This window comes from Cibotium barometz, chromosome 12 (assembly GCF_041138505.1).
Source record: "Cibotium barometz isolate CiBa-2024 chromosome 12, ASM4113850v1, whole genome shotgun sequence".
In the NCBI taxonomy this organism is placed as follows: Eukaryota; Viridiplantae; Streptophyta; class Polypodiopsida; order Cyatheales; family Cibotiaceae; genus Cibotium; species Cibotium barometz.
Window position 1 is genome coordinate 58,803,687 of NC_141057.1, and position 24,747 is coordinate 58,828,433.

General features: G+C 42.4%; 1 protein-coding gene across 2 annotated transcripts; it reads left to right on the forward strand.

The window, feature by feature from the left end:
- The first annotated feature begins 4,361 nt into the window (after nucleotides 1-4,361).
- LOC147633629 (ABC transporter B family member 15-like) lies at nucleotides 4,362-23,097 on the forward strand. Of its 2 annotated transcripts, none has more exons than XM_086806770.1 (9): nucleotides 4,362-5,093; nucleotides 5,225-5,279; nucleotides 7,445-7,620; nucleotides 19,009-19,466; nucleotides 19,623-19,852; nucleotides 19,965-20,275; nucleotides 20,418-21,281; nucleotides 21,382-22,379; nucleotides 22,479-23,097. In XM_086806770.1, exons 1-9 carry the CDS (start codon nucleotides 4,791-4,793, stop codon nucleotides 22,858-22,860), a joined length of 3,777 nt encoding a protein of 1,258 aa, XP_086662896.1. In that variant the 5' UTR covers nucleotides 4,362-4,790; the 3' UTR covers nucleotides 22,861-23,097. The 2 variants fall into 2 exon arrangements, with proteins under 2 accessions (XP_086662896.1, XP_086662897.1); XM_086806771.1 differs by having other exon boundaries at nucleotides 19,965-20,228; nucleotides 21,145-21,281.
- The last annotated feature ends 1,650 nt before the right edge of the window (nucleotides 23,098-24,747 follow it).

Below are 24,747 nucleotides of genomic sequence, written 5' to 3' on the forward strand. Positions count from 1 at the left end.
AACTAATAAAGCCTCCAATGTTTCACATACCTTGTAGATTACATGATGTCTACTTAGCCGTCGAACTTTATGTATTTGGCTCATATGAAGAGTTGCACAGCCAAACTCTTTTTCAAGTTCATGCAACATGCTAGTCCTTTTTTGAGAACAAAGAAGTAATAGAATTCATGACTTCATCTATATGTTGTGCAATAGTTGATTGCTTTACCGCATCTAAAACACAAAGGCTTGTCCTATGTGCAACACAATGAATATTTTTCATAAAAGGATTATCATTTCTTAGTAGTGTTGATGATAATCCTCGTTGTTTGATAACCTATCATAGTGGAAGCTCCATTTGAGCCAAAACAAACCATCTTCCTGATATCACGTCCAATTCACAATAAAAACTGTTTTGTCACATCATAGAGTGACGCGGACGTTCCAGTCTCAATTTCTAAAAGGCCTAAAAAAATGGTGACAGGCTCAAAATCCTCTAAGTAAGAAACATAAACAATGAGATGTTGGGAGACTCCAATGTCAGTGGATTCATCCATAAGAAGACTAAAAAAAGGAGAATTCTTTATCTTAATAATATGCACTTTCATTAGTGATTCACTAATATACTGGACAAACATAGAACAAGATTTATCATTATGATACATACTTTTAGGTAAGGAAGGGCACTCACAAAATGAGAGTAGCTCCAAGGCTAAAGCATACTTACTAAAGGCAAGATCTTCTTTGGCCACATGATAAGCAGCTACAAACAAATTCACAATAGCAATGTTAGTTTTATCCTTATTCTTTGGCCAAAGTAGCTCACAAAATGAGAGTAGCTCCAAGACTGAAGCATACTTACTAAAGGCAAGATCTTCTTTGGCCACATGATAAGCAGCTGCTCCAAACAAATTCAAAATAGCAATGTTAGTTTTATCTTTATTCTTTGCCAAAGTATTAGCTATTACCACCTTTTGTTTTCCATAAAAATGTGACGCCTCCCTATGGGCTTTACTCTTTGCATGATCTTGAAGAGCACTATGTTGGATATTAATTGAGCCAGATTTTTCAAATTTGCTTTTGCACTTTTTATCTTGCTTACAAAAAGTATAAAATATTTTGGCTACATCCTTGTCAAAGCAAGCCCAATCAAAAACCATAGTCCAAGATTCGTTCCACTCTACTCGTGCTCTTCGGCCTCGAGTAGCCTCTTGATCACTAGTGGCATCATCTTGCTCCTTAAGGCTCTAATTCTCTACATTTGCTACAACATTTTGAACCACTCTTGAAGCATGCTTGGAACTTCTCTTCCTTTTCTTCTTTGGAGACTGGGGTGTGTCCTTTTTTGTGAATCCATGCATGCCAAATAAAGTTGATTGAACAAAAGACATCTTTCCTGTTGTTTTTTTTAAAAAAAACTCCTCTTTTAAGTATACTATTGGAGAGCATACAATGTACATATTCTAGACTCTAGACACAGCATTGAACCAAACAATAGCAAAATTATTGTAAACAAATAAAATGTAGTGTGCACACATGCATAAAATGTGGCACCCACACTGATAGAAACCATGGCAATGTCCCTATAACATACACACACACCCAAATACTGACATGAACCACTTAATGAAACAAACCCCTATTTAGTTTTGAAAAGGTAACACAGGCGTAGTGGTTGGAACTTGGGTTCGAGACCACATCCACTTGCAAGCTGTAAGGGCAAAACACCTAATCTGGGGGAGAGCAAAGATGGACGGCCATGCTGGGCTCAGCTTCTGAACTTTGAAGCCTGTCTGAGGCTTGCGAAGATGGGCGGCCTGGTCTAGGTTGTCCAAGAGTGGAGTCTGGACAGATGCCTAGTCTGGGGGAGAGCGAACTTCGAAGATGGGCGGCCATCTTGGGCTCAGCTGCTAAAGCCCGTCTGAGGCTTGCGAAGATGGGCGGCCTGATCTGGGCTGTCCAAGAGTGGACAGATGCGTGGTGGTCTTGGGGAGGGCCTTCGAAGTTCGCTCAACCCCATGCTCATGCTAGGGGAGGGTCTCGACTCTCAGCTGCTCAGTGCTGAAGCCCGTCTGAGGCTTGCTTGATGCAACACTGAGAAATATTATTAATCTCACGAATAGATGCCTGGTGGTCTTGGGGAGGGCCTTCGAAGATCGCTTAGCCGCGTGCTCATGCTGGGGGATTGATAATGAAATTGTCGTCTTGTAATAGCCATGAGACAAATTTACAAATAGTGGGTTGGAGTGATGAGGATCTGAGGCACGGGGATACCTTGCTCACAATCCGCGTGTATCAAAAAGTGATTGAGGTGGAAGAGGTCGGGTTAGGCCACACTGCTACCACACTCGAAGGGTCTCCGACATAGATGCATTATCCTTGGTATGGGCTAGCATACCCCCAAAGCCCTTGTAGGGTTGGGATAGTTTTCCCAAGGCTAAGCCTTGTCCAACATGTAGGTATGTCTTATTATCACCCCAATCTAGGATATGTCCTTCACTTAATGTACACCCCCTAAGATTGAATAATTAGACTCCCAAATGGCAATGTACATATAAAAGTTGACAGTGTCATCCTAAGATAACAAGCGGTTAAGGAAAAAGAAATATTGATTGACTGTTTCCATGAGGGCAACATCATAACCATAACTTTTTCTCCTCAATTGGGAGAGTGGTATTGAAATCACATGCCACTAGGGTACAAAGCCAGTACCTCTAGTTTGGAGACATGAGCACTACCACTGGGGTGTAACGCAAGAGGCATGCCCACAACTATAGTTTACGAATGGAACAAAATCTTCTTTAAAGCCAGTAAGTGCTAGCCCAATTGTTAAGGCTTGCATGAGGTCATAGTCCAAATCCTATTGCCAACATTGTGTCATGCTTATAAATCATAGTAATATATCGTGGTGTGTGTGTGCATTGTGTGTTTCAAGGTGCACTTGCACTTCAAGCTTCCCTCTCTAAAAAGGGGAGGGGGGGAATCTTTGAAAAATATATAAGTTGCATTGTTTAATGTGACAAGCTGTGTTGTTGTAGTGATATTTAGGAATTTTATAACACATGTAGTGTGAGAAAAAGACTAGGGTTCGTATAGTTTATAATGCTTAAATTCTGAAAATACTTGCAAATTCTATAGTTGAAGGTTTCAAAATTTGGGAGGCTTTGGTTACAAATACCTTCAAATTTCTTAGATTTATCAAGAACCTACTCAAACTTTGAGAGAGAGAGATATAACTTTACCATTTGGGAGAAAACTTTTGTTTGTTTTTTTTTTGCACGATGAGCCTATGGTATATAAGTCTGTTCTTTAATTTTCAATATTTTGGAGTTGGTGATTCGTTACGATAATTTAGTTTTACACCGTCTTTCCTTTGGGAGTATCATAAGTAGCTATTTCAATAATGCGAGTAAATAAAGAGTAATATTAAGAATTTCAATAATGTTGTGAATGGATACTTTTTGAGACGGAAGATAATCTACCAGAAAAGCTTGTGGAAATTAGATACCATAGAAACACGTGGCGTGCTGATGCTTAAAGATGACTGGTTGAGTGGAAGGTAGGGACCATCTCGTCGCGGCTTAGTAGCTGCCAGCTAAGATGGGCCCCGCGGGCCGCAGGACGCATCGGTGGGCAGCACGGGGGCGCGGCTGTTGTCGGTCACATCCCAACGCCATCATCATGCATCCCCTCCTCTAGAGCATGAATAAGGGACCACCGACAGGCCACACTCATATGAGCTGATATGAGGTGTATGGAGCATTGGAGCCTCAACAGGCCAGGCAGAGCACTCACGCATTTTGCACACACTCGCATTAGTTGGAGTACTGCATCATATATCATGGCAGGCCGGTACGCAGTCGCACGAACGTAGCGCTACTGCTTGTCTAAGCCTGCAGCCACGTGTGTCGCCGCCTTTATTATCATCTGCAGTACTCAGAATATGCTACTACTACGGACCTGAGCTGTCGTCTCAACCTCGTCCGATCCGACTATTGTAAAAAGAAAGTAGGCTAGACCCGACTCACCCTGCAATCTCAATCAAAAGCCAATGAATGCGCCCATGTTATGTTGCGAACATGTTGAGACCGATTAAGGGCGAGCGCCGAGCGAGCGAGCTAGAGAGAGAGAGTCTGAGAGAGAGAAGGGGGGCATCGTCGATCCGTATTGAGATGAGGTACCGGTAACCGTACCAAACAAGGGAGGGTTGTGTTGGTCAATGAGTCCATTGAGTCGTGGCGCAGGGCCGTCAGCATTTGTCACCTCATCATCAAAATGGGCCGGCTTGTCTGAGGGCTGCTACTGGCGCGCGCGGTCGCTTAGTGTCCTACTACTTTATTGTAAGAACTAAAGTGACGCGTGCTTTCGTGTTAGCTCAGATTGCTCCACCGAATCGGATCCTTTTGTAAAAGTCTCCAAGAACTTTATTTGCGATCTACCTTACCTAAACACAGTTAAACAAGGCACTTACAATTCAGAAGCACAGTGCACACAATGATCGACGTCAGGTTAAGGCGCAGAATAACATGAGCTCTCCTTACTTGCACGGATGCGATGGCTTTGTGTGTTACTTTGTGCTTACCCTAGCTAGCTATGTTCTTCCAGACTGATTGTATAGGCACCGGCCGCTTGTTGCCTAAATCAATAGAAAGTCTGTGCTCGCCCCCTCGTGGAATTTTTTGTCCTCCGGCGGTTCCGTCATAGCAATTATCAGATCCTCATTCGAGCTTTTCCTCATCACTCTGATCTGTTGATGCGGTGAGTAGAACCATCAACCTAGGCTGGTGCAGATCTAATAAGGGCCGCTGCGAATGGATAACGACAATACAGCAGCTACTGATAGACCATCAGTGCATCATGATGATCTGCAATATGGTAGCTTGTGCACAGCGCCTAGTCACCTGCACAGGAGGGAGGTCGAAGATGTGGTTGCTTACCGGGAGCTTTTCAAATACGCGGACGCTTACGACATGGTATTGATGGGCGTAGGGTCCGTTGCTGCTGTGGTTGACGGCTTCACGCTCCCCGCCATGGTTCTCATCCAAAGCCGCCTCATCCATAACTTCGGGAGCCTCTACAACCACCCCGCCCAGCTTGGAAACAAAGTGTCTCAGGTTATATTCACTTTTGCTATTCTTCTCAATTGTAGTAGCACGTCACTGTTGAAAATCCCGTTCACCATTTTTCCCCAGGTACCGGCCTCGCTCTTCCAAATTAATATAAGACATAAATTGCTCACCTGCAGGACTGTCTTCTCTTTGCTTACGTTGCTTTGGTCTCGTGGATAGCATCCTCCTTCGGTGAGTAATTTCTTGCGAGTATTTAAATAGATCGATAATCTGGTGAGATCAAGCGTTGATCAGAGACTGAAACAGGCTTTCTCTCTATATCATGCATCATGGAGTGTCGTGAGCTTGTACTTTGACTTCAATTCAATCTTGAAACAACTTTGCCGTTGTAAATATATGAGAACACTTTTAATAACTCTTCTCCCTCGCTAGTACTCTCACCTGTCGCCAACCCTGAGATATGTAGAGAGAGAGAGAGAGAGAGAGAGAGAGAGAGATCTTCGACAAGTGCGGATGGGCTGATAGAACGTCACTCCTGTAACCCTCCTTACGTTTATGCAATAAGCTATATCAACCCATTCAATTCCTAGAGCCAATAAAATCAACTTGGACATAGGAGTCTACTAAGTAGTATTTAGTGGTTTGGGGGGGAATGTGAGAGAGAGACACACACACTACATCCACTTCGAATGTTTAACGACAGTAGTGTTATCCCCAAAATTTGCAGGGCTCATTCGTAGATGTACTTATTATATTAGTGTAATTTTTTCGATTGAAATTTAAAAATCTTGGTTCGAATTGTTCCATGTTACCTTTAATTTTAAGAGATAAAATTTTTACATTTTAATTAGAAATCCCTCAATTGAATAATTTCTAGTGATTTTTTAGTCTAAATCTTAGTTAATCCTAAACATTGCCTTTAAATTTAAAGGTTAAAAAAAACATTTTTGGAGCCCTGGTTCATGCTATAGTCGGTGCTCATGTTAGTAGTCTAAACGCACGTGCACACATGAGTAAAAAATCAAATTTATTAATTAGGTGATGGTTTTTTTTAACCTTTGGTATTAAGGTTTATAGTAACCTTAATCAACAAAAATTTAATTCTCTTTTCAAACGTCACAGCCTTGGCGCGCACACAACAGTGAGAAGCATATTTTCATTAGCCTCTAGAACACTTGACTTGCAATGGGGACGGGACGTACACACATAATTTGATGAGTCTGCTAGTAACTTCAAAGCGAGACTTCTTTTTCAATTTACCCGAGCATATGGTTTTTTTTTTTTAAATGCCAAGTACCCGAGCATAGTGGGCTAAAAGGTACATACTATAATGATCAGCAATTCAAATTACTAAGAAATCTATATTTGAATTTGAAACTCCATGTTGAGAACCATCTTCAAAACTCGTGTCAGGGCTCCAATTCAGAAACAACTAGGGAATACCAAGTGCTTCCTAGAATAAGGATTTTGTGATTGCATACCCATCATCAGCTGTTGTAACTTAGACGCATAGCGTTATACAAAACTATTTGGACATGTCAGTATTAAGACGGGGAAATCAAATTGGCACTACATTTTGGTACCACCTGTATATTCTTTAATTGTTAATAATTAGTTTTCACACTACATAGATTAGGTATTGCTTACATAAATTTGGCGTTTCATGTAATAGAGATGATAACATCTATATACTCTTTTGGTACCTCCTTGTTGAGACTCAATAGGGGTCGGAATTTCGACAGGAGAGGGAGGGTTCCATCTAATTTTAAAGATCTCGGTGCCACTTAGTAGCCATGTATATTCTTCCACTAATACGAACTTTGTTTCTACTTTAAAGTTTTTTTTAAAAAGAGAATACTATCAACCACATAGTTCAAACTATTTAACCTTATAAGAATACTAAAAGTTTTTCTTGTTATTATGCTTGAGTGCGTTGTACGGAATCTTCAGCTGAAAAAAAATCTCAATGGACTTCTCTTGATTTGCACTGCCCTTTTAGAACCATTGTTTTTCATTTATGAATTTTTAATTTAAAAAAATGGGCTAACTCGCACAATACAAAATTAAGATACTTATATGATCCACATATTCTCATTTATTTAGCCTGGTGTTTCTGCTCTCAAGTAGTAGGTTTTCAGATAATACAAAGGTAAACTAGCCACATAACCTAGCAAACCATCTTACGCATTGATGCCATCTTTTTGTGTTCGAAATCAAGAGCATGCTAGCATGGAAACAAAAAGAGTGAAAAACTATCTGCTGACATGTTACATGCACATAAAGCGAAACAAAAATAACTCCCCCACTACCAAAAAAACCCTTGCATTTTATATGCTTTTTTTTGAGTTCGTAGTGGTGATTTCACTCACACTTTCAATTGAGCTCTGTTACTGTAGAAGTCAGTTGTTGGATGCACGCCGGTGAGAGGCAAACTGCAAGGATCCGAGTAAAATATCTTCAATCTGTGCTGAGGCAAGATGCCGTGTTTTTTGAATGTGATATAAGTACGCCAGAGGTCATCAGCAGTATTTCAGCAGACACTGCATTGTTGCAAGATGCAATAAGCGAAAAGGTAACTTGTTTGATTCTTTTTCAGTTGATATTCTCAACCCCCCGCCCCACCTCCTCCCTTCCTCCCTCCCTACGATGTTTGGTTTCTGGTATGCCTTACTTCTCGTTTCACCCACTAATGTGCTTTACAGAGAAGTTTACTAACAAGCATAAACTTACCAATTGGCTACCTGACGGGCCATATTTTCTGGAAACGTTGCCACTGCTAGGCATATCCGAGGAAGCGAAAACAGGAGAGGTTCAGATTGAACTGCAAGCTGTTTTCTAAATAAGATCTCAAGTAGTTTTCTAACACTACAAATAAAATTATGAAGACTGCGCAGCATCGTAGTATTGCTAAAAAAAACTTAAAAACAGTTTTGCTCCTAGGAAGAGCCTGGATGCAGCAATGAAACTTCTTATTGCCAAACTTACAGCGTTTCCAAATGCAGACTTAAGTTTGTACCAGGTGAAACATGGTCCATATACCGTACAAAATCTCCCCACTTGGGTATCCACCTGGTGCAATAATCTGCAAATTCTGTGCTCTGTCGAACAAAAAAAGAGGATATTGACAAGGAGCGAGGAGCGCTGGAGTAATTAGCTGCACACCTGTCGTCTTCGCCCTGCTCCGCCTGGCTTCACCCCAGTTCCCATCCTCCTGTTGAGTCCCCACCTTAGCAGGGCCTTTCAGCCCGCCTCTCTGCCTTTGCCTGACTCCTGCCCGCCGCCTCCTCCGTCCTGTTGAGCTGCCGCCTTCCCTCTTCTTCCGATCTACCGCCACCTGTCTGGCCCCCTTTCCTTTCCGCCAGCCCTTCTTCCGCCATGCTTTCCTCCACTTGAGTCAGCGCCCCCCCTTAGCCACCCTCCTCCAATTTTGGACCGGGCAAAAGTGCCAAGTACCTTGGACCCGTCCAACCACGTCCATTGTCACTTTAGACGAGTTCAGCCCATTACATTGACACCTGGGCCAGGCGCACCACTTGCACTGACACTACAACGTATCTCTTGTGCTCACTTAATGAACACCATGCCCCTACGGCAATGCCACTTGATGGTCATCTTTGGACCAGCCCAAAGCCCCCAAACAGCATTGTACAAAGGGATATGGGATTCTATGATGGGGATCATTCTAGCAATACTACTCCAACTTGAGTCTCATCTATTTGCGCATTGTGTGATGTGTATGGGCATTCCATGTTCTCATTCTTATTGTTCTTGCTCATCTCTGTTGTACTAGTGAGCTATGCATGCGCCTCATAGCTCATGTCCTCTTAGCTTGTGACAACTCCTGAGGGCATACTACCCTAGAAGGAATCCTATGTTGCACTGGTGTACACCATCTTAATCCAGTGTGCCAGGTAGAGAGGTGTGCTACAGGTACGCTAAAAATTTGGGGATCCTGCTCAGGAACTCTTGTGCGTCAAGAGTTCTTGTTGAGTCCATGATAGTATAGTGTTTTACACGTTCTTGTGCTAGTACACCCAATCCAATCAAGAGTCCTCTGTCTCTACGTTGCTACAGTCGTAGGAAGATCAATTTCGTACCATCCCGAACCCCTCCTCCACCTCTACCCATGGCTACTGCCAGCCTTGATAACCCTAATTTTGGCAACAACCAAGGTAACCAAGGTGGGGACCCAGGCAACAACCAAGGTAACCAAGGGGGGAACCCGGGCAACAACCAAGGAAACCCCCAAACAGAACCACTATCCACAGTGTTGGGTCGAGTTAATGCCAAACTTCCCATTTTCAAAGGCTCTACTTCACAAGGTGTGGTGGATGACCATGTGCGCCATTTCCTCTCTATGTGTAGGAGCAGAGGCTTGGATAGGGAAGATGCCTATGTGGTTCTCTTTCCGTACACACTTGAAAGTTTTACAAACTAGACCACTTTGAGGGACACCTTTGTCCAAAACTTTTGGCCCGGTAACTATGAGGACCACATTCTCCAAGAACTAGGAACTCTACAATTACGCCATGGAGAAACAGTATCTGAACTCATAACAAGAACCACAGTGTTGGTGGCCCATTTGCCAGCCTACCTTGGTGATTTCATGGTGCGACAATGGGTGTTGCAAGACTTGCCTTGGAGCACCCAACAAAAGATCCGGGAGAGTAAGCCAACCACCACCTTGCTGGAGTTTCAAGAGCTAGCTTCCTAGCTAGAAAATGCAAGGCTCAACCTCAGGTGCTACAACCTCACGAGAAGATCCAGTGGCTATCCTCAAAAGGGAGTTGGGAGCTTTAAAGCTACAAAAGGCACAAGGTGAGGATGGTACATTGGCTTAGCTGAATTTTCATGAAAGTTGCCATTTTTGGCAATCTCCGATGGAATTTTTGTTCGCAATATTACCTCCGAAATTCGACAGAGATCGACTATTGCCAAAGCGCCGATGTGAAATTAGCTATCATTTGGGATATTTTTAAAGCTGAAGATTGTGCAATTTTTGGCCTTTGGATTTGGGACATGTGGTAGATAAGAGGATAAAAGTGAGACAAGTGTCCTCACACTTGTCAATTCAACTCTACACATGGCATTGTAGCATTTTCTTGCTTATTTGAACATGAGAGCGTTATCTTGGGTGAGTTTGAGCTTCAAGCAAGTTTTTGGAGGCTGAAAACTCTGATTTTTCTCCATTTCTAAGCCCACCATAGCCATATTCAGCTTGGGGAAGATGATTTTCACTACTCTACACCATCTTGCACACTCCGAATGGCTATTTTTTCAGTAAAACAGTCCTAAATCTTGCTAAAATTTTTGGTTTTATGTGGTATCTAGGCTATTATACTAGTTTATGCACTCATGGATGAGCCACATGGGCTAGTTTACAGGTTTATGTGCTTGTGGAAGAGCCACGCGCGTATGGAAGAGCCATGTGGGTTGTTATACATGTTTTTGCGCCTATGGAAGGACATGTCAGCTAGCCATATTGGATGAAGGATAGGTTTATGATTGTATATGGATAATCCGACATCTCCCATGGGGAGAGTAAGGCCCTCAAAGCTTGTACATGTTATATTTCTCCTTGGATAATGAAATACTCCAAGGGGGGGTTAGCCCATTCTGGCCTCTATGTGGTGTCAATTGTGCAACTTTTATTTTCAGCTTTGTGGATTGTTTAATGGCTATGATTAAATGCCAAAATGTTTAATTATTCTCATGGTCAAAGCGATGCATACCCACTCCCGCGCATCCCGGGCGAGTTCCATTGGTATTAGAGCATAATGCTCTCTCATTCTTATGTGAGAATGATCTTATTAAGGTGCATACTATGGCCAATGGTAGGATTATACATAGCAATACAAGGCATAATTGGAATCAAACATTATGGTTTCTTTGAGGCTGTGTGGAGGCATCTATCTTCTATCTTTGTATTATGGAAGCTACTTCTCAAGCTGAAAGCAAGCTATAATGGAGTTCTATTTGTCTCATGGCTTCATGTTGCTTTCGGCAAAGAAGAAGAGCTAAGTATTCTTTGAGGTTACAAAGCTATTACTTTTTGATTCTTTATGTTTTGAACACCTAACCCTCATGTGTAAATGCAAGGAGAAGTATTGTATGTTTTTCTTGAATGTGTTTCAAGAAAAATGCTTTTCATGGCTGAGAAGCCTAGAATTTTGAGATCATCTCTATTGTGAGCAAGATGCTTGAGGACCACAATATATGACATGGTTATATATATATATATATATATATATATATATGTATATATATGTATATATATATATATATGTATATATATATATGTATATATATGTATATATATATATATATGTATATATATATATGTATATATATATATATATATATATGTATATATGTATATATATATACACATATATATACATATATATGTATATATATATATATATATATATATATACACACACACACACATATATATACATATATATGTATATATATATATATATATATATATATATATATATATATATATACACATATATATACATATATATGTATATATATATATATATATGTACATACACATATATATATATGTATATACATATATATATATATATGTATATACATATATATATATATATGTATATACACATATATATATATGTATATACATATATATATATATATATGTATATACATATGTATATATATATATGTATATACATATATATATATATGTATATATATGTGTATATGTATATATATATGTGTGTGTGTGTGTGTGTGTATATATATATATATATATATATATATATATATATATATATATATATATATATATGGTCATCTTTTGCATTCTTCAATTTGATGGCTTTATTGACTTATGGCTCAATTTAATGGGATGAATTCTTTTCATGGCTCCCTTTATTGGGATGGATTATGCTTTTGGCACCCTTTATTTGAGATGCATTGGACTTATGAAACTCACGGCTATCTCTTGGATTGAGGATTTCTATTGGCGGTCGAAATGCCTGTAAAATACTGGTAGCCAAAATGCCTATAAACTATGTATAACAGAAATGTTGTGAGTGATTCTTGTTTTATGTTACACACTTGAGCCCACCTCTCCTCCAAGGTGTGTGGTCATAGTACCAACATAGAGTGCAAGTGCTAGAGTGGACATGACGCGTGGTTGGCAAGGGACTTATGTCTACCCAAGGGTCATGTGGACGGACACTTGGTTGGCAGGGGACTTATGTCTACACCAAGGGTCATGTGGATTGACACCTTGTTGGCAGGTGACAATGTCTACACCAAGTGTCAGTAGACTAGAATTTGGCATGCTAGGGACTTGGCGTTTGCACTCAGATCCAGTGTACAATCTACATCCGCATGCACGGTCATTTGGTCTTCTATTTCTCGGCCTGGTCTTTGCATGTGTAAGTATGGAAGCCAGTGGAGAGTAGCATGTGTTTGACATGACATTGGGGATTGGGGAATGAGTAACTACTTCTTGGAGTTGGATTCGACTTGGAGTATACTTCTGGGACTGTTTTGTCTCGCCCATTTATTTGGGACATGGATTCTTTCAGTCATATTTGATTTTTGAGACTATCTAGTCAACTTGATGGGACGTGATTATATCTTGATATATATTTGGAAGCTTTAAAGTTGAGGACAACTTTAAAGAAGCTGGGGGGACTGTCACCATCGAATTCACATGTGTGGATGGGCTTTGGATGCCCAAAAGATCAAGAATGTACAAGCTTTGGGAATGGGGGATTATCCAGTACAGAGGACCAAGTGTTCATAGCATGGTCTAGGCACTCGAGACGGTTTCTTGGACACGGAACTGGGTTTTGGAGCTCAAGTGTCAAGTGGAAAGTATGTATGACACACTCTTGAGGATTTGGGGGAGATCGAGCAATGAAACAGGTTTCTACATGGTGCTTACATGTATTTCTCATGTGGTGGAACACAAAGAGATCATCTCCTAAATTTTAGCGAAAGTTCCTATTTTTGGCAATCTCCATGGAATTTCCGTTCGCGTCATTACCTCCGAAATTCGACAGAGATCGAGTATTGCCAGAGCACCAATGTGAAATTAGCTATCATCTGGGATATTTTTAGATTTGAAGATTGTGGAATTTTTGGCCTTTGAATTTGGGATATGTGGCAAATAAGAGGATAAAATTGAGACAAGTGTCCTCACATTTGTCAATTCAGCTCTACACATGGCTTTGTAACATTTTCCTACTTATTTAAACATGAGAGAGTTATCTCTTGGGCGAGTTTGAGCTTCAAGCAAGTTTTTGCAGATTGAAAACTCTGATTTCTCTCCATTTCTCTTCATTTCTAAGCAATATCCAGCTTGGGGAAGATGATTTTCACTACGCTACACCATCTTGCAGATGGTTGTTTTTTCAACAAAATAGTCCTAAAGCTTGTTGAAATTTTTGGTTTAATGCGGTATACCGGCTATTATACTAGTTTATGCACTCATGGATGAGCCACATGACCTGGTTTACAGGTTTTAATGCTCATGGATGTGACACGTACATGCTGTTATATAGGTTTATGAGCGCATGAATGAGCCACATGGGCTGGTTTACTATTTATGAGTTCATGGATGAGCCACATGGGTTGGTTTATAGGTTTATGTGCTCGTGGAAGAGCCATATGGGCTGTCATACAAGTTTATGCATGTATGGAAGAGCCATGTGGGCTGTTACACATGTTTGTGTGCCTATGGAAGGACATGTCGGATAGCCATATTGGATGAAGGACATGTTTATGATTGTATATGGATAATCCGGCATCTCCCATGGAGAGAGTAAGGCCCTCAAAGCTTGTATATGTTATATTTCTCCTTGGATAATGAAATACTCTAAGGGGGGGGGAGTCGACCCATTCTGGCCTCTATGTTGTGGCAGTTGTGCAACTTTTATTTTCAGCTTTGTGGATTGTTTAATGGATGTGATTAAATGCCGAAATGTTTAATTATGCTCATGGTCAACGCGATGCACACCCACTCCCGCACTTCCCGGGCGAGTTACAGCTTTAGCTACCACCCCTACACCAGCTACTCCTCCATGATCACCTTGTACACCAACTACCCATAACCGTCCAATTCTCTGTTACACAGGTGTGGGGAGTACCTTATGGAGAGGAGTCCAAGTTATTGGATTGGTTGGAAGCTCGTTGGAAGCTGCCTAGGAGCTCACATGCTACACAGTGGAAATTTTAGAACTTCCTCCTCCAATGGAACCCTCAGAACAATTCAAAGTGGTTGCTTGGGAGAACCAATTATAGACCGATGTCGGGGAAAGAAGTTTACCAATCAACCAGCCAAGGCTGATAGTGCTACTCTCCGTACCACTCGCCTGCACCAACAACACTCTGATTCCCTAGATGAGCCTACCATCCGTCTAGAGGAGCTTCGAAAAAGAGCAGTATGGGGACTTTCCACTTGTTGATCCACACCCTACTCAACACGACCCAACTGCCCTCTACAAAGCAGTAGTTACAGGTGAACCTCCCCCCCATTCCAACGTGCGAAGATCCAATGAAGGAATATAATCTTGGTACTTTAGAAGATCCTCGTCCCATACTGCTAGCACCGTGGTTGTGGGATCACCCCACCCTCTTGGACCAAGCCACCTCTTTTTTCCATTCCTTCAAAGATGCCTTTCCCTGGACCTACAAAGATCTAGATGGTGTGCTGACAGACATTGAGCCCTGGGGTTCACACCATTCCCCTCCACGAAGGTACCAAGCCAGTTTAGGGGATGTGCTACAAGCTCAATACAAAATATGCAGAGGCGATCCAAGGTGGAATTGGAAAAGATGGAATCTGCCAATATAATATCCCAGGGCAACACTCGGAGTGGCTCTCCCCAATGGTCATCGTGAAGGCACAAAAAGAAAACCAATAAGATTCGGGTATGTGTTTATTTCTATTCTCTTAATAAAGCAATAATCAAAGATGGGTCTCCTCTTCCTTTCGTGGACATGGTTCTCAAGGACGTTGCCGGTCACAAACAATCTCTACAGCTTCATGGATGGGGTTCAATGGCTACAACCAAGTGGCAATACATTTGCGCTGAACACCTATCTCAATTATCATATTTAAGAAATGTAGGTCACCCAAGATGCGCCTAGTAGTGTCATTTTCTAGTAGTGCAAGGTACCCTACTTGGTCACATAATCTCTGCACAAGGCCTTGCATCTAACCCCGACAAAATTGTAGTCATCCTTAGGTTACCCCCTCCCATCAGCAGTCCCAAAGGCACTCAAGTATTTGTTCCCCACATTGGTTATCACAGAAGATTCATTAGGATGTATGCTGACAAGCCCTACCATTAACCAGTCTAGTCCCTCCTTCCACTCCCTTCCAATGGTCCACCACGGAATTCAATGCTTTTGCTTATCTCAAAAAACGAGGCTCCCATTCTCATCCCACCTGATTGGTCCATCATATTTCATGTCCATACAAATGTAAGCCACACTGTTGGTGTGCAGTATTGGCCTAGCCCAGCTAGGAGCATCAAGTGGACAGGCCAATCTACTATGCTAGTCGCTTGCTCAACCTTGTAGAAATGAATTATAGCACCACTGAGCGGGAAGGTTTGGCAATTGTCTATGCATTTAAAAAATTTTGGCACTATCTTTTGGGAGTTTATTTCATTGTCATCGACCATCATGCCTTGAAATACCTTCTCAACAAACCGCAAGTGGCTAGGAGGGTGTGGGGATGGCTCCTCCTTTTTTAGGAGTTTGACTTTGAAATTCTTCTTCACCCAGGCAAACATTACGTCATGGCAGATCATCTTTCTAGAACTGATTCTGGAGAACTAGCCACACCCTGAGGTATTGATGATGACCTACCTCAACCATCCGAGCAATCGGTGCTAAAGTATCTTCAAAACCATGCCAACTCTCTGAAAAACAGCCTTTGGCCACAAGCCTGGCCTTGTGCTTGTCCAGAGTCCCATCTGATTTGTACTTAGTCTTATAGACCCATTTGACACCAATCACCTTCCTCTCACCGGTCTAGGGACAAGCTCCCAAGTCGGATTCCGTTCAATAGAGTCAAGCTCTGATTCCATGACAGTTTGGAGAGCACCTCCCCAAGTAGGCTCGGATGAGAGCCTTCTTCTGTCCCTCAGCCTCACCCTCCTGCTTATCATCAAATACCACTGGTGGCACTGAATTCAAAGTGGGCAATAGCTGAACGACATTAGAGGCGGATGGCAAAGGTGTGGATGGGGATGCTATAGTCACTAATGTGGAAATGGATGCCTTGGTAGACTTTTCAACCTGAAAATTAGTGCAATCTTTCTTCTCGTGTCCCATAGTGTGGTAGAAGAAACAATGGTTCTCTTTCCTATACCGTGTCTATTCATCCGGCTATAGATAACCTCTAGTGATGTCCTTAGCTTTTTCCTCAAGAGTCTTCTTGGGTGTAGAATCTTTCTTATTACTCAATTAACCCTGAGAATTTTTTTGTCCTATACCGTGTTTGTTCATCATGCTGGAGGTAACCTCCAGTGGTGTCCTCCTTAGCTTTTTCCTCAGAAGTCTTCTTGGGTGTAGAATCTTTCTTATTGCTCGATTGACGCTGAGAATTTTCTTTTGATCCTTTTGGTCTTTGTTGTTCTAAGCCCACTTACCCTCGGTAAATGATTATTGTTGGGGCTTGGGATTAGACTGTACTTGCTTGGGCTTACCTCCGTTCAGCATCAGTTCCTGATTTTGAGCAAGGGTCAATGTACGTGCATAACTCTAAGGCGGCTCGAAATTCCTAGCTAGGTATCTAATGTTTGTGTCTAAACCTCTAATGAATTGCTTTAGCTTATCTTCTACCGATATGCCCAACTGCTGGGCCATGAAAATGACCTTGTTGTTGGTTTATGGTTTCCATTTCATGTTTGTTCTGAGTGAGTTTGTAAAACTCGTCCTCAAGATTGGTTATATAAGAAACCAGGCTTTGAGATCAGCCACGAAAGTTAGCCCAATCAAATTGGAATTGGCCTGTGAGAGGGTATGTGTGGACTTGTGACCAATGCTGCCACCAAAAGTAATAGCTTCCCCAATGAGTTGGGGTGCTGCCTCATGGACTATCTTGTGGATATGTAAATTTAGCTAATGAAGAATGTGATGAATGAATTGAGTAACAACAGCGTGATCACACTTACCATCATACTAAAATTTGGAGAGGTTCATATGATGGTGGTGGTAGGGGCAGTGGAGGACGAGGTATTTGGAGCCATCTTCATCTGCTGATGCTGGATTTGCATAGCCTCCTAGTTGAGTCTTTGCTGAAAGTCTCGATTGGTGGTTTCTCAATGGCGTTGGTCTTCCTCATACTTGTGTGTGGCTTCCGTATCCTGTTGTTCCTCCGCATGTCTCTGTTCTTCTTTATTTTTTTCTTTAGCTTTTCTTCTTGTTTCTTCACGTCTTTTCTTCTTTGTTCCTCAAGGCCGAAGAATATTTGTGCCAAATCTGAGAGGCTGCCTTTGGGCTTCTCTTTTCATTGCAGGGCAAGCGACATCTTCAATGAGACTAACAGCTATCTCCCTAAACCTATGGAGAATCCTCTAGGGATGCAATGCAGACTCCGACGGACGCGATGCCCACAGTCCTGGCCACCACTAATGCGGTCGTATGCGGGGACTCCAAAACCTGCCCAGTGATACTCCTTCCGAAGGTCAGGGAAGCAGACCATCGTCACAGGGAAACCGGATACACCTACCAAGGGGTTGAAGCCATGGTGCCATCCCGAGAAAAACACATGAGGGCTAAATATCGCAACGGGACTTTGTTGCATCACACGAACAGCTGCTACAAGTGAATCAATCAAACTCCACATGAGAGTCCACTGTCGGTGATTTTGCCGGGCTTTCCGATGAGGGCTGCCTAGAGCAAATCCCAAATTTGTCCGCGCTCCCAACGACCTTGCGAACCAATGAAAATAGGCAAGTGATGGCAGCCAGATGAGGCTGCCATGGAGTCTTCCTGACCAGAAGTGCCTATTCTTGTCGATGAAGAACAACCTGGAAGCTAAACACCTGCTCAGAGAATGGTGGATGACGGAAGAGGGAGGACTAGAGAGGAGCAGGGAGCACAGAACCTTCGAACCAGGAGGTGGCAGAGAGGCGAAAGGGCGCACACAGGAAAAAGCATGGAGGGTGCGGGGGGAATGGGCTGGCGAGGCTCAGCAGGGTGGAAGGGCCATAAGGGTGGGAGGGAGTAGCTGAAAGGGCGTGGGCGGGGGCGGCAGCAATGGCGGAAGGGCAGGGGCTGCGCACAGGGTGCTGCCTAGCTCAAGGGAGGGGCTTTGGCGCCGGGGGGGGGGGGGGGGGGGGGGGGGGGGGGGGGGGGGCCTTTGATGGGGGTTTGCAGAGGACTAGGCGATGGGGGCGCAAGGATAGGGTTAGGCGATGGGGGACTGCAGATGCGCAGGGGGGAAGCGGGAGCTTTCAGATGTCCTTTTTTTAACGACGAAGATGAGACTTCTGTCTGTCTAGTAAGAAAAGATCTGTGGAAAGTCAGAGCCATCCGCCTGAAGAGACATCATCCCAAAATGCAAGATATACACAGCCAATCTGGGATACAGAAGTCCAGATTACTGTATCCCATGAAAGTCCAGATGGAGTAGATGAGAAGAAAACGCAATGGTCCTGGTCCATCATATAAGCAGATCATAAATTTTGTAATCGATCGATCTAACATAACATGCCCTTTTATTTTCCCACGGCTCTCAAAGTTGGATTACTTTGAGCTTACATTTGTGACCAGTAAGCAAGTGAAAAGTTCCTAGTGGAGCTATCAAGATGAACTCCAAGCTTCCCATTCTGAGTTTGATGATATCAATTTAGTTTCTCTGTACAACTGCTCAGCATGCTCTTGTTTTGCAATCATCTGTAATGCTTAATATGAGAAAATCAGGTCCGAGGTTCGGCATATTTCACTGCAGGTTGGAAATTTTGTGAAGAATATCTCTCACTTCATAGGAGGCTACTTGGTAGCATTTTTCCAGCTATGGCGAATAGCTTTGCTCATGATTCCTTTCATCCCATTCTTGTTACTGCCTGGAATCCTTTACAGTAAAACCCTCGCTGGCTTCTCTTTAAGGATGCGAATGTCTTATGAGAAGGCAAACACCATTGCAGAGCAAGCCCTATCCTCAATCCGAACTGTTTATTCATTTGCAGCAGAGGACAGAACTTTCACATCTTACTCGGAATCTTTGAAGAAAGTTGTAGACCTTGGAAAGAAGCAAGGATTTACCAAAGGACTGGCTGTGGGATCAAATGGCATAATATTTGCTGTTTGGGCTTTTCTGGGCTGGTATGGTTCGGTACTTATTGCTTCTGGTAAAGCGAATGGAGGACAAGTTTTGACAACCGGATTTGCTGTAATGACTGGAGGGTTGTAAGTTCTCAACTTTATTATTGCCTTGTGTTCTCTCTTCCTTTTGCTGCTAGATAGTTAGCTTTATAACCTTTACAAAACGATCTGAAAACTTCTTGAATTTCCTTCAAATGACCATTTACATCTCTAAATGGGATACTATTACTGCTCGTGTAGGGCATTGGGAAATGCAATTTCCCATTTGAAAGCATTCTATGATGGACGCACAGCTGCACAGAAAATATTTGAGATAATAAACCGTGTCCCATGTATTGATATCTATAATATGAGTGGTAAAAAACTTGAGGCAGTTGAAGGCAAGCTAGAGTTCCAGAAAGTCAACTTCACCTATCCTTCAAGGGTTGGTGTCCCAGTTCTTAGAGAACTGACCCTAGAGTTCTCTCCAGGTAAAGTTTTTTTTTGGGACCTTTCGTTGTTGTCTTTTCTACTTACTTTGAAGAGGCTTAAAAAGCATCTAGTATCTATAGAGGTCTCATTAGCTCTTGAACTTATATGCAGGAAAAACTGTGGCACTTGTAGGTAGTAGTGGGTCTGGAAAATCTACAATTATCTCGTTGATACAAAGATTTTATGATCCCTTGTCTGGGGTGATTCTCTTGGATGGAGTTGATATTAAAGAGCTTCAACTGAAATGGTTAAGGCAGAATATGGGCTTAGTGAGCCAAGAACCTGCCTTATTTGCAACCTCTGTCAAAAATAATCTCCTATACGGAAAAGAGCATGCAAGCATGGATGAGATTATAGCAGCCGCAACTCTGTCAGGTGCACACAATTTCATCGTAAAGCTTCCCAATGGCTATGATACTCAGGTAGTATATATTCCCACAGACTGTTTTCAACTAATAGCAAATATATGTAGTTTCTTACTTAGAATTGGAAGTTCGCCTTAAAGTAAAGATTAACACTTTGCAATGCCCTTTGCTTTGATTATTCATTTTAATAAAAAAATAGGTTGGAGAACGGGGCATTCAGATGTCAGGAGGACAGAAGCAGCGCATAGCTATAGCACGAGCTGTTCTAAGAAACCCATCCATCCTCCTCCTAGACGAGGCAACGAGTGCATTAGACACTGAATCTGAAGCTTTGGTGAACCAGGCACTACAAAAAGTTTCATTTGGCCGCACTACCATTTTAGTTGCTCACCGCATTTCCACAACCAGCAGTGCTGATGCTGTAGTTGTTCTACAGAATGGAGCTGTTGCTGAGCTTTGGAAGCAGGAAGACCTGATTTCAAATAGAAACTGTGGCTTGTACACAGCTCTTTTGAAGATGCAACAAGCTGAGCATCCAGTGCTGCCACTGAATGAATGCCCTAAATGGATTAACCACCATGTGAAACTTTATAATCCTGATGAGGAGTCTCACAGTGTTTCAAATGAAAAAAATGATGACTTCAAAAGTACACAAAAAGCCATGAAAACCCAGAGTCCATCATTCCAGAGACTTCTATCTTTGAATAGATCTGAATGGAAGCAAGGCCTTTGGGGCCTGGTAGGAGCTCTTGGTTATGGGTTGGTTCAACCCTTTTATGCATATCTCATTGGAGAGCTAGCTTCCACTTACTATTTGGAGAACTATGAGAAAAAAAAAGAACAGATCAGAATATGTTCTCTTGTATTTGCATGCTTATCAATTGCATTTCTTGCAGTCAATATTATGCAACACTACTATTTTGCAGTTATTGGTGAGAACTTGACACGGCGGATTCGTGAAAAGATGATGAGAAAAATTTTGACTTTCGAGATGGGATGGTTTGACGAAGATGAGAATTGTTCTGGTGCAGTGTGCTCAAGATTAGCTTCAGATGCAAACATGGTACTGGGATCGTTATCTTCCCGACAGTCATATTTGTATGATTTTTTCTGTGCTAAACATTTGTAATTTGCTTACATCAGACTCGTAAAATGTTTGGCAGGTCAGGTCACTCATTGGGGACAGAATCTCATTGCTTGTACAAACTGCCAGTACAGTCCTTGTGAGTGCCATAATAGGTTTGTCTACATCATGGAGGCTGTCACTCGTGATGATAGCCATTCAACCTGTAGTCATTCATGCCTACTTTTACAGAAAAAGATCCTTGGCTGAGTTTGCAAAGCAGGAGGCTCATGCACGACAAGGAGCCAGCCAACTGGCCACTGAGGCTGTTTCTCTGCAGAAAACTGTGGCTTCTTTTTGCATGCAAGAGAAAATCCTTTCATGTTTCGAGTCTAAACTCGAATATACCAAGAAGAGAATGTCAAAGCGGTCTTACCAGTCAGGTCTGTGCATCGGGGTTGCACAGTTCATCCTCTTTGTGTCATGGGCCTTGGACTTTTGGTATGGAGGGCAACTTGTCAAGAGCCATAAATCTAGTCCTGGGGATGTTTTCAAGACCTTCTTTGTTCTTGTGAGCACTGGGCGGATGTTAGCAGAGGCAGGAACACTGACTCCAGACATGGCAAAGGGTTCAGCTGCTCTGGAGTTCATCTTCAACGTTCTAGACAGGGAAACTCAAATTGATTCTGAGAATCAGGAGGATGAGAAAGTAGAGGTGTTTAGGGGAGCTATAGATCTCAAAGATGTGTGTTTCTCTTATCCTTCTAGGCCTACTGTAATGGTTTTGCAAAACTTTGACCTCGAGGTGAAGGCAGGAACTAGTATTGCACTGGTGGGGCACAGTGGTTCTGGGAAATCAACTATAATTGGCCTTGTAGAGAGATTTTATGACCCCTTGCGAGGGAAGGTTATGATTGACGGGAAAAACATAAGCTCGCTGGACCTTCGCACGCTTCGTCAACACATTGGGCTTGTAAACCAAGAGCCCTCACTCTTTGCAACCACTATCCACGACAATATTCTTTATGGCAAGCCTGGCTGTTCAGAGGATGAGATAATTGAAGCAGCTCGTGCAGCCAATGCACATAGTTTTATCAGGTAATTCATAAGTTTAGAATAATAACAATAAATCATTATAACTGATAGACATGACTCTCGCAATATATTATATATATATGGTTGGGGTAATTTGTGCAGTGCGTTGCCAGACGGCTATTCGACCTCCGTGGGGGAGTTCGGGCTGCAGCTGTCCGGTGGGCAGAAGCAAAGGATTGCGATAGCGAGGGCGATTCTGAAGAACCCCAACATCCTGCTGCTGGACGAGGCCACCAGCGCGCTGGACTGCGAGTCGGAGAGGCAGGTGCAGACCGCTCTCCACCGCATCATGGTGGGGCGGACGACCATCGTGATCGCCCACAGGTTCTCCGCAATCCGAGATGCTCATCGCATCGCCGTCTTGCAGCACGGCTCCATCGTGGAACAAGGGACCCATCATGAGCTCCTCGCGAAAGGCCAGACTGGAACATACTTCCACCTTGTTCAGCACCAACAACAAACATCGTCGTTCCCACACGATTAGAAATCACACTACGGATCATCTTTTTTATTTTGAAAACAAAAAACCTTATTTTCAACTACAAAGACATATAATAGTTAGTGGGTTGAAACCACAAATATACAAAGCCTCCACAAAGAAAACTATATGTCGAACCAACTATGGACATATCAAATAAATAATAATGCCACATTGGAACTATCCCTAATAACATTGCAAATAACTTATTATTATGATATGTTGAAATGGACCCATGTTATGGAATTGTATTCCAGGTTAGGCTTATACCTAAAAGGTTATAAGTGACTTACGAGTCACTCACCACAAAATTAGTGCAACATGTCCCTATTTATCAACAGGGGTGCTTTTATTTTAACCAAGCTTGAGCTATCATCTCATAAGTTGGTCTCTCTCATAAGGAGGGGTCCCTAAGGATGGAGACCCAAGCAATCCAAGCAAGGAATAGGTCATGTTTTATCCATAAACTTAGACAGTGGGCTTTGGTGGTTTGGAACAATGGAGTTTGGGCAACAAGCATGGCTTGATGTTGGTCTAGCTTCAAGCTTAGGGGTTCTCTAGACAAATGGAGCTTAGATGGGAGGTGAGACGACCACTTCAACATATTAGTTTTTGCGCGCGCATGTGTGTGTGTGTGTGTGTGTGTGTGTGTGTGTGTTCAGGATAGATGGTGCACTAATGGTATCTCTAAGTATTTACATGGGGTGTTTTGGCCATTTTAGTTTCTTCAAAAATTGATAAAGCTAGTACATTGACCAATCTCTTATAAATGAGCAAGGATATTAGAGTAAAGGCTTAAAAAATCTACTTGTCTTTTTTATTTTTGCTACTTCATACGCATTGATGATGTTCAAGTTTATCTTCCTTAGGTCACTTAATATTCTTATTTTCTTCTTTGGCTTCCTTAGGCTTTTTTGTGTGTTGGTTGCTTGGTTTTCTTGCACGCACACTTATGTGGGTGAGTGATGATATGTTGATTCAGGTTCTCTGAACTCCCTTTCCCCTTCTCTTCTCTTCTTCCCTATGCTCTCACTCACCAAGGCATTGAAGTACATGTTGAGCTTTCTATAGCTCTCTCTCTCTCTCTTTTCTCCCCACCCATTTGCTAAAGCTCTCTTGTAGTATGACAACAAGGGAGGCAAGGTTGAGGACCCTAGCCCTCCACAAGAGAGGATTAAACATGTCCTAGAAAGAGTGGCAAGAGAAGAAGATTGTAGCTTATTGCTCTCTCTCTCTCTCTCTCTCTCTCTCTCTCTCTCTCTTTGATCCCCACCCATTCGCTAAAGCTCTCTTGCAGTGACAACAAGGGAGGCAAGGTTGAGGACCCTAGCTCGCTACAAGAGAAGGGTTAACCATGTCCTAGAAAGAGTGGCAAGAGAAGAAAATTGTAGCTTATTGCTAAAGCTCCCTTGTAGTAGTAACAACAAGGGAGGCAAGGTTGAGGACCCTAGCTCTCCACAAGAGAGGGTTGAACATGTCCTAGAAAGAGTGGCGAGAGAAGAAGATTACAACTTACTGAAAGGTTCGTTGGCCAAAAAATAAAATAAAATCCATGAGCCATGTGTTTCATGCTGTGAACCATTCGTGAAATTTCACGTAATGAAATAGTCCTCGAAAAAAAAAATCAAATTAATTTTTTTTGTGAAGTCTTTTTCACACTGTGAACTGTACACCCTACTGGTTACCCTACTGGTTCATGACGTGAAAGGGCGTTGGAAAAAAATTAAAATAAAATCCGTGAGCCAGGTGTTTCACGCCGTGAACCATTCCTAAACTTTCACGCCGTGAAACAATCCCCTGCAAAAGAAAAAAAATCAATTTTTTTTTGTGAAGTCCGTTTCACGTGCTGTGAGCTGCACCTTGCTGGTTCACGATGTGAAATGGGGTCCGTCG

Bases quoted from the DNA above. Each gene is read 5' to 3' on its own strand.
- LOC147633629 (XM_086806770.1), top strand. From the start codon at position 4,791: ATGGATAACGACAATACAGCAGCTACTGATAGACCATCAGTGCATCAT. The intron at 5,094-5,224 runs GTTATATTCACT...GCTCACCTGCAG, and splicing joins TTGGAAACAAAGTGTCTCAG to GACTGTCTTCTCTTTGCTTA. The intron at 19,853-19,964 runs GTAAAGTTTTTT...ACTTATATGCAG, and splicing joins GACCCTAGAGTTCTCTCCAG to GAAAAACTGTGGCACTTGTA.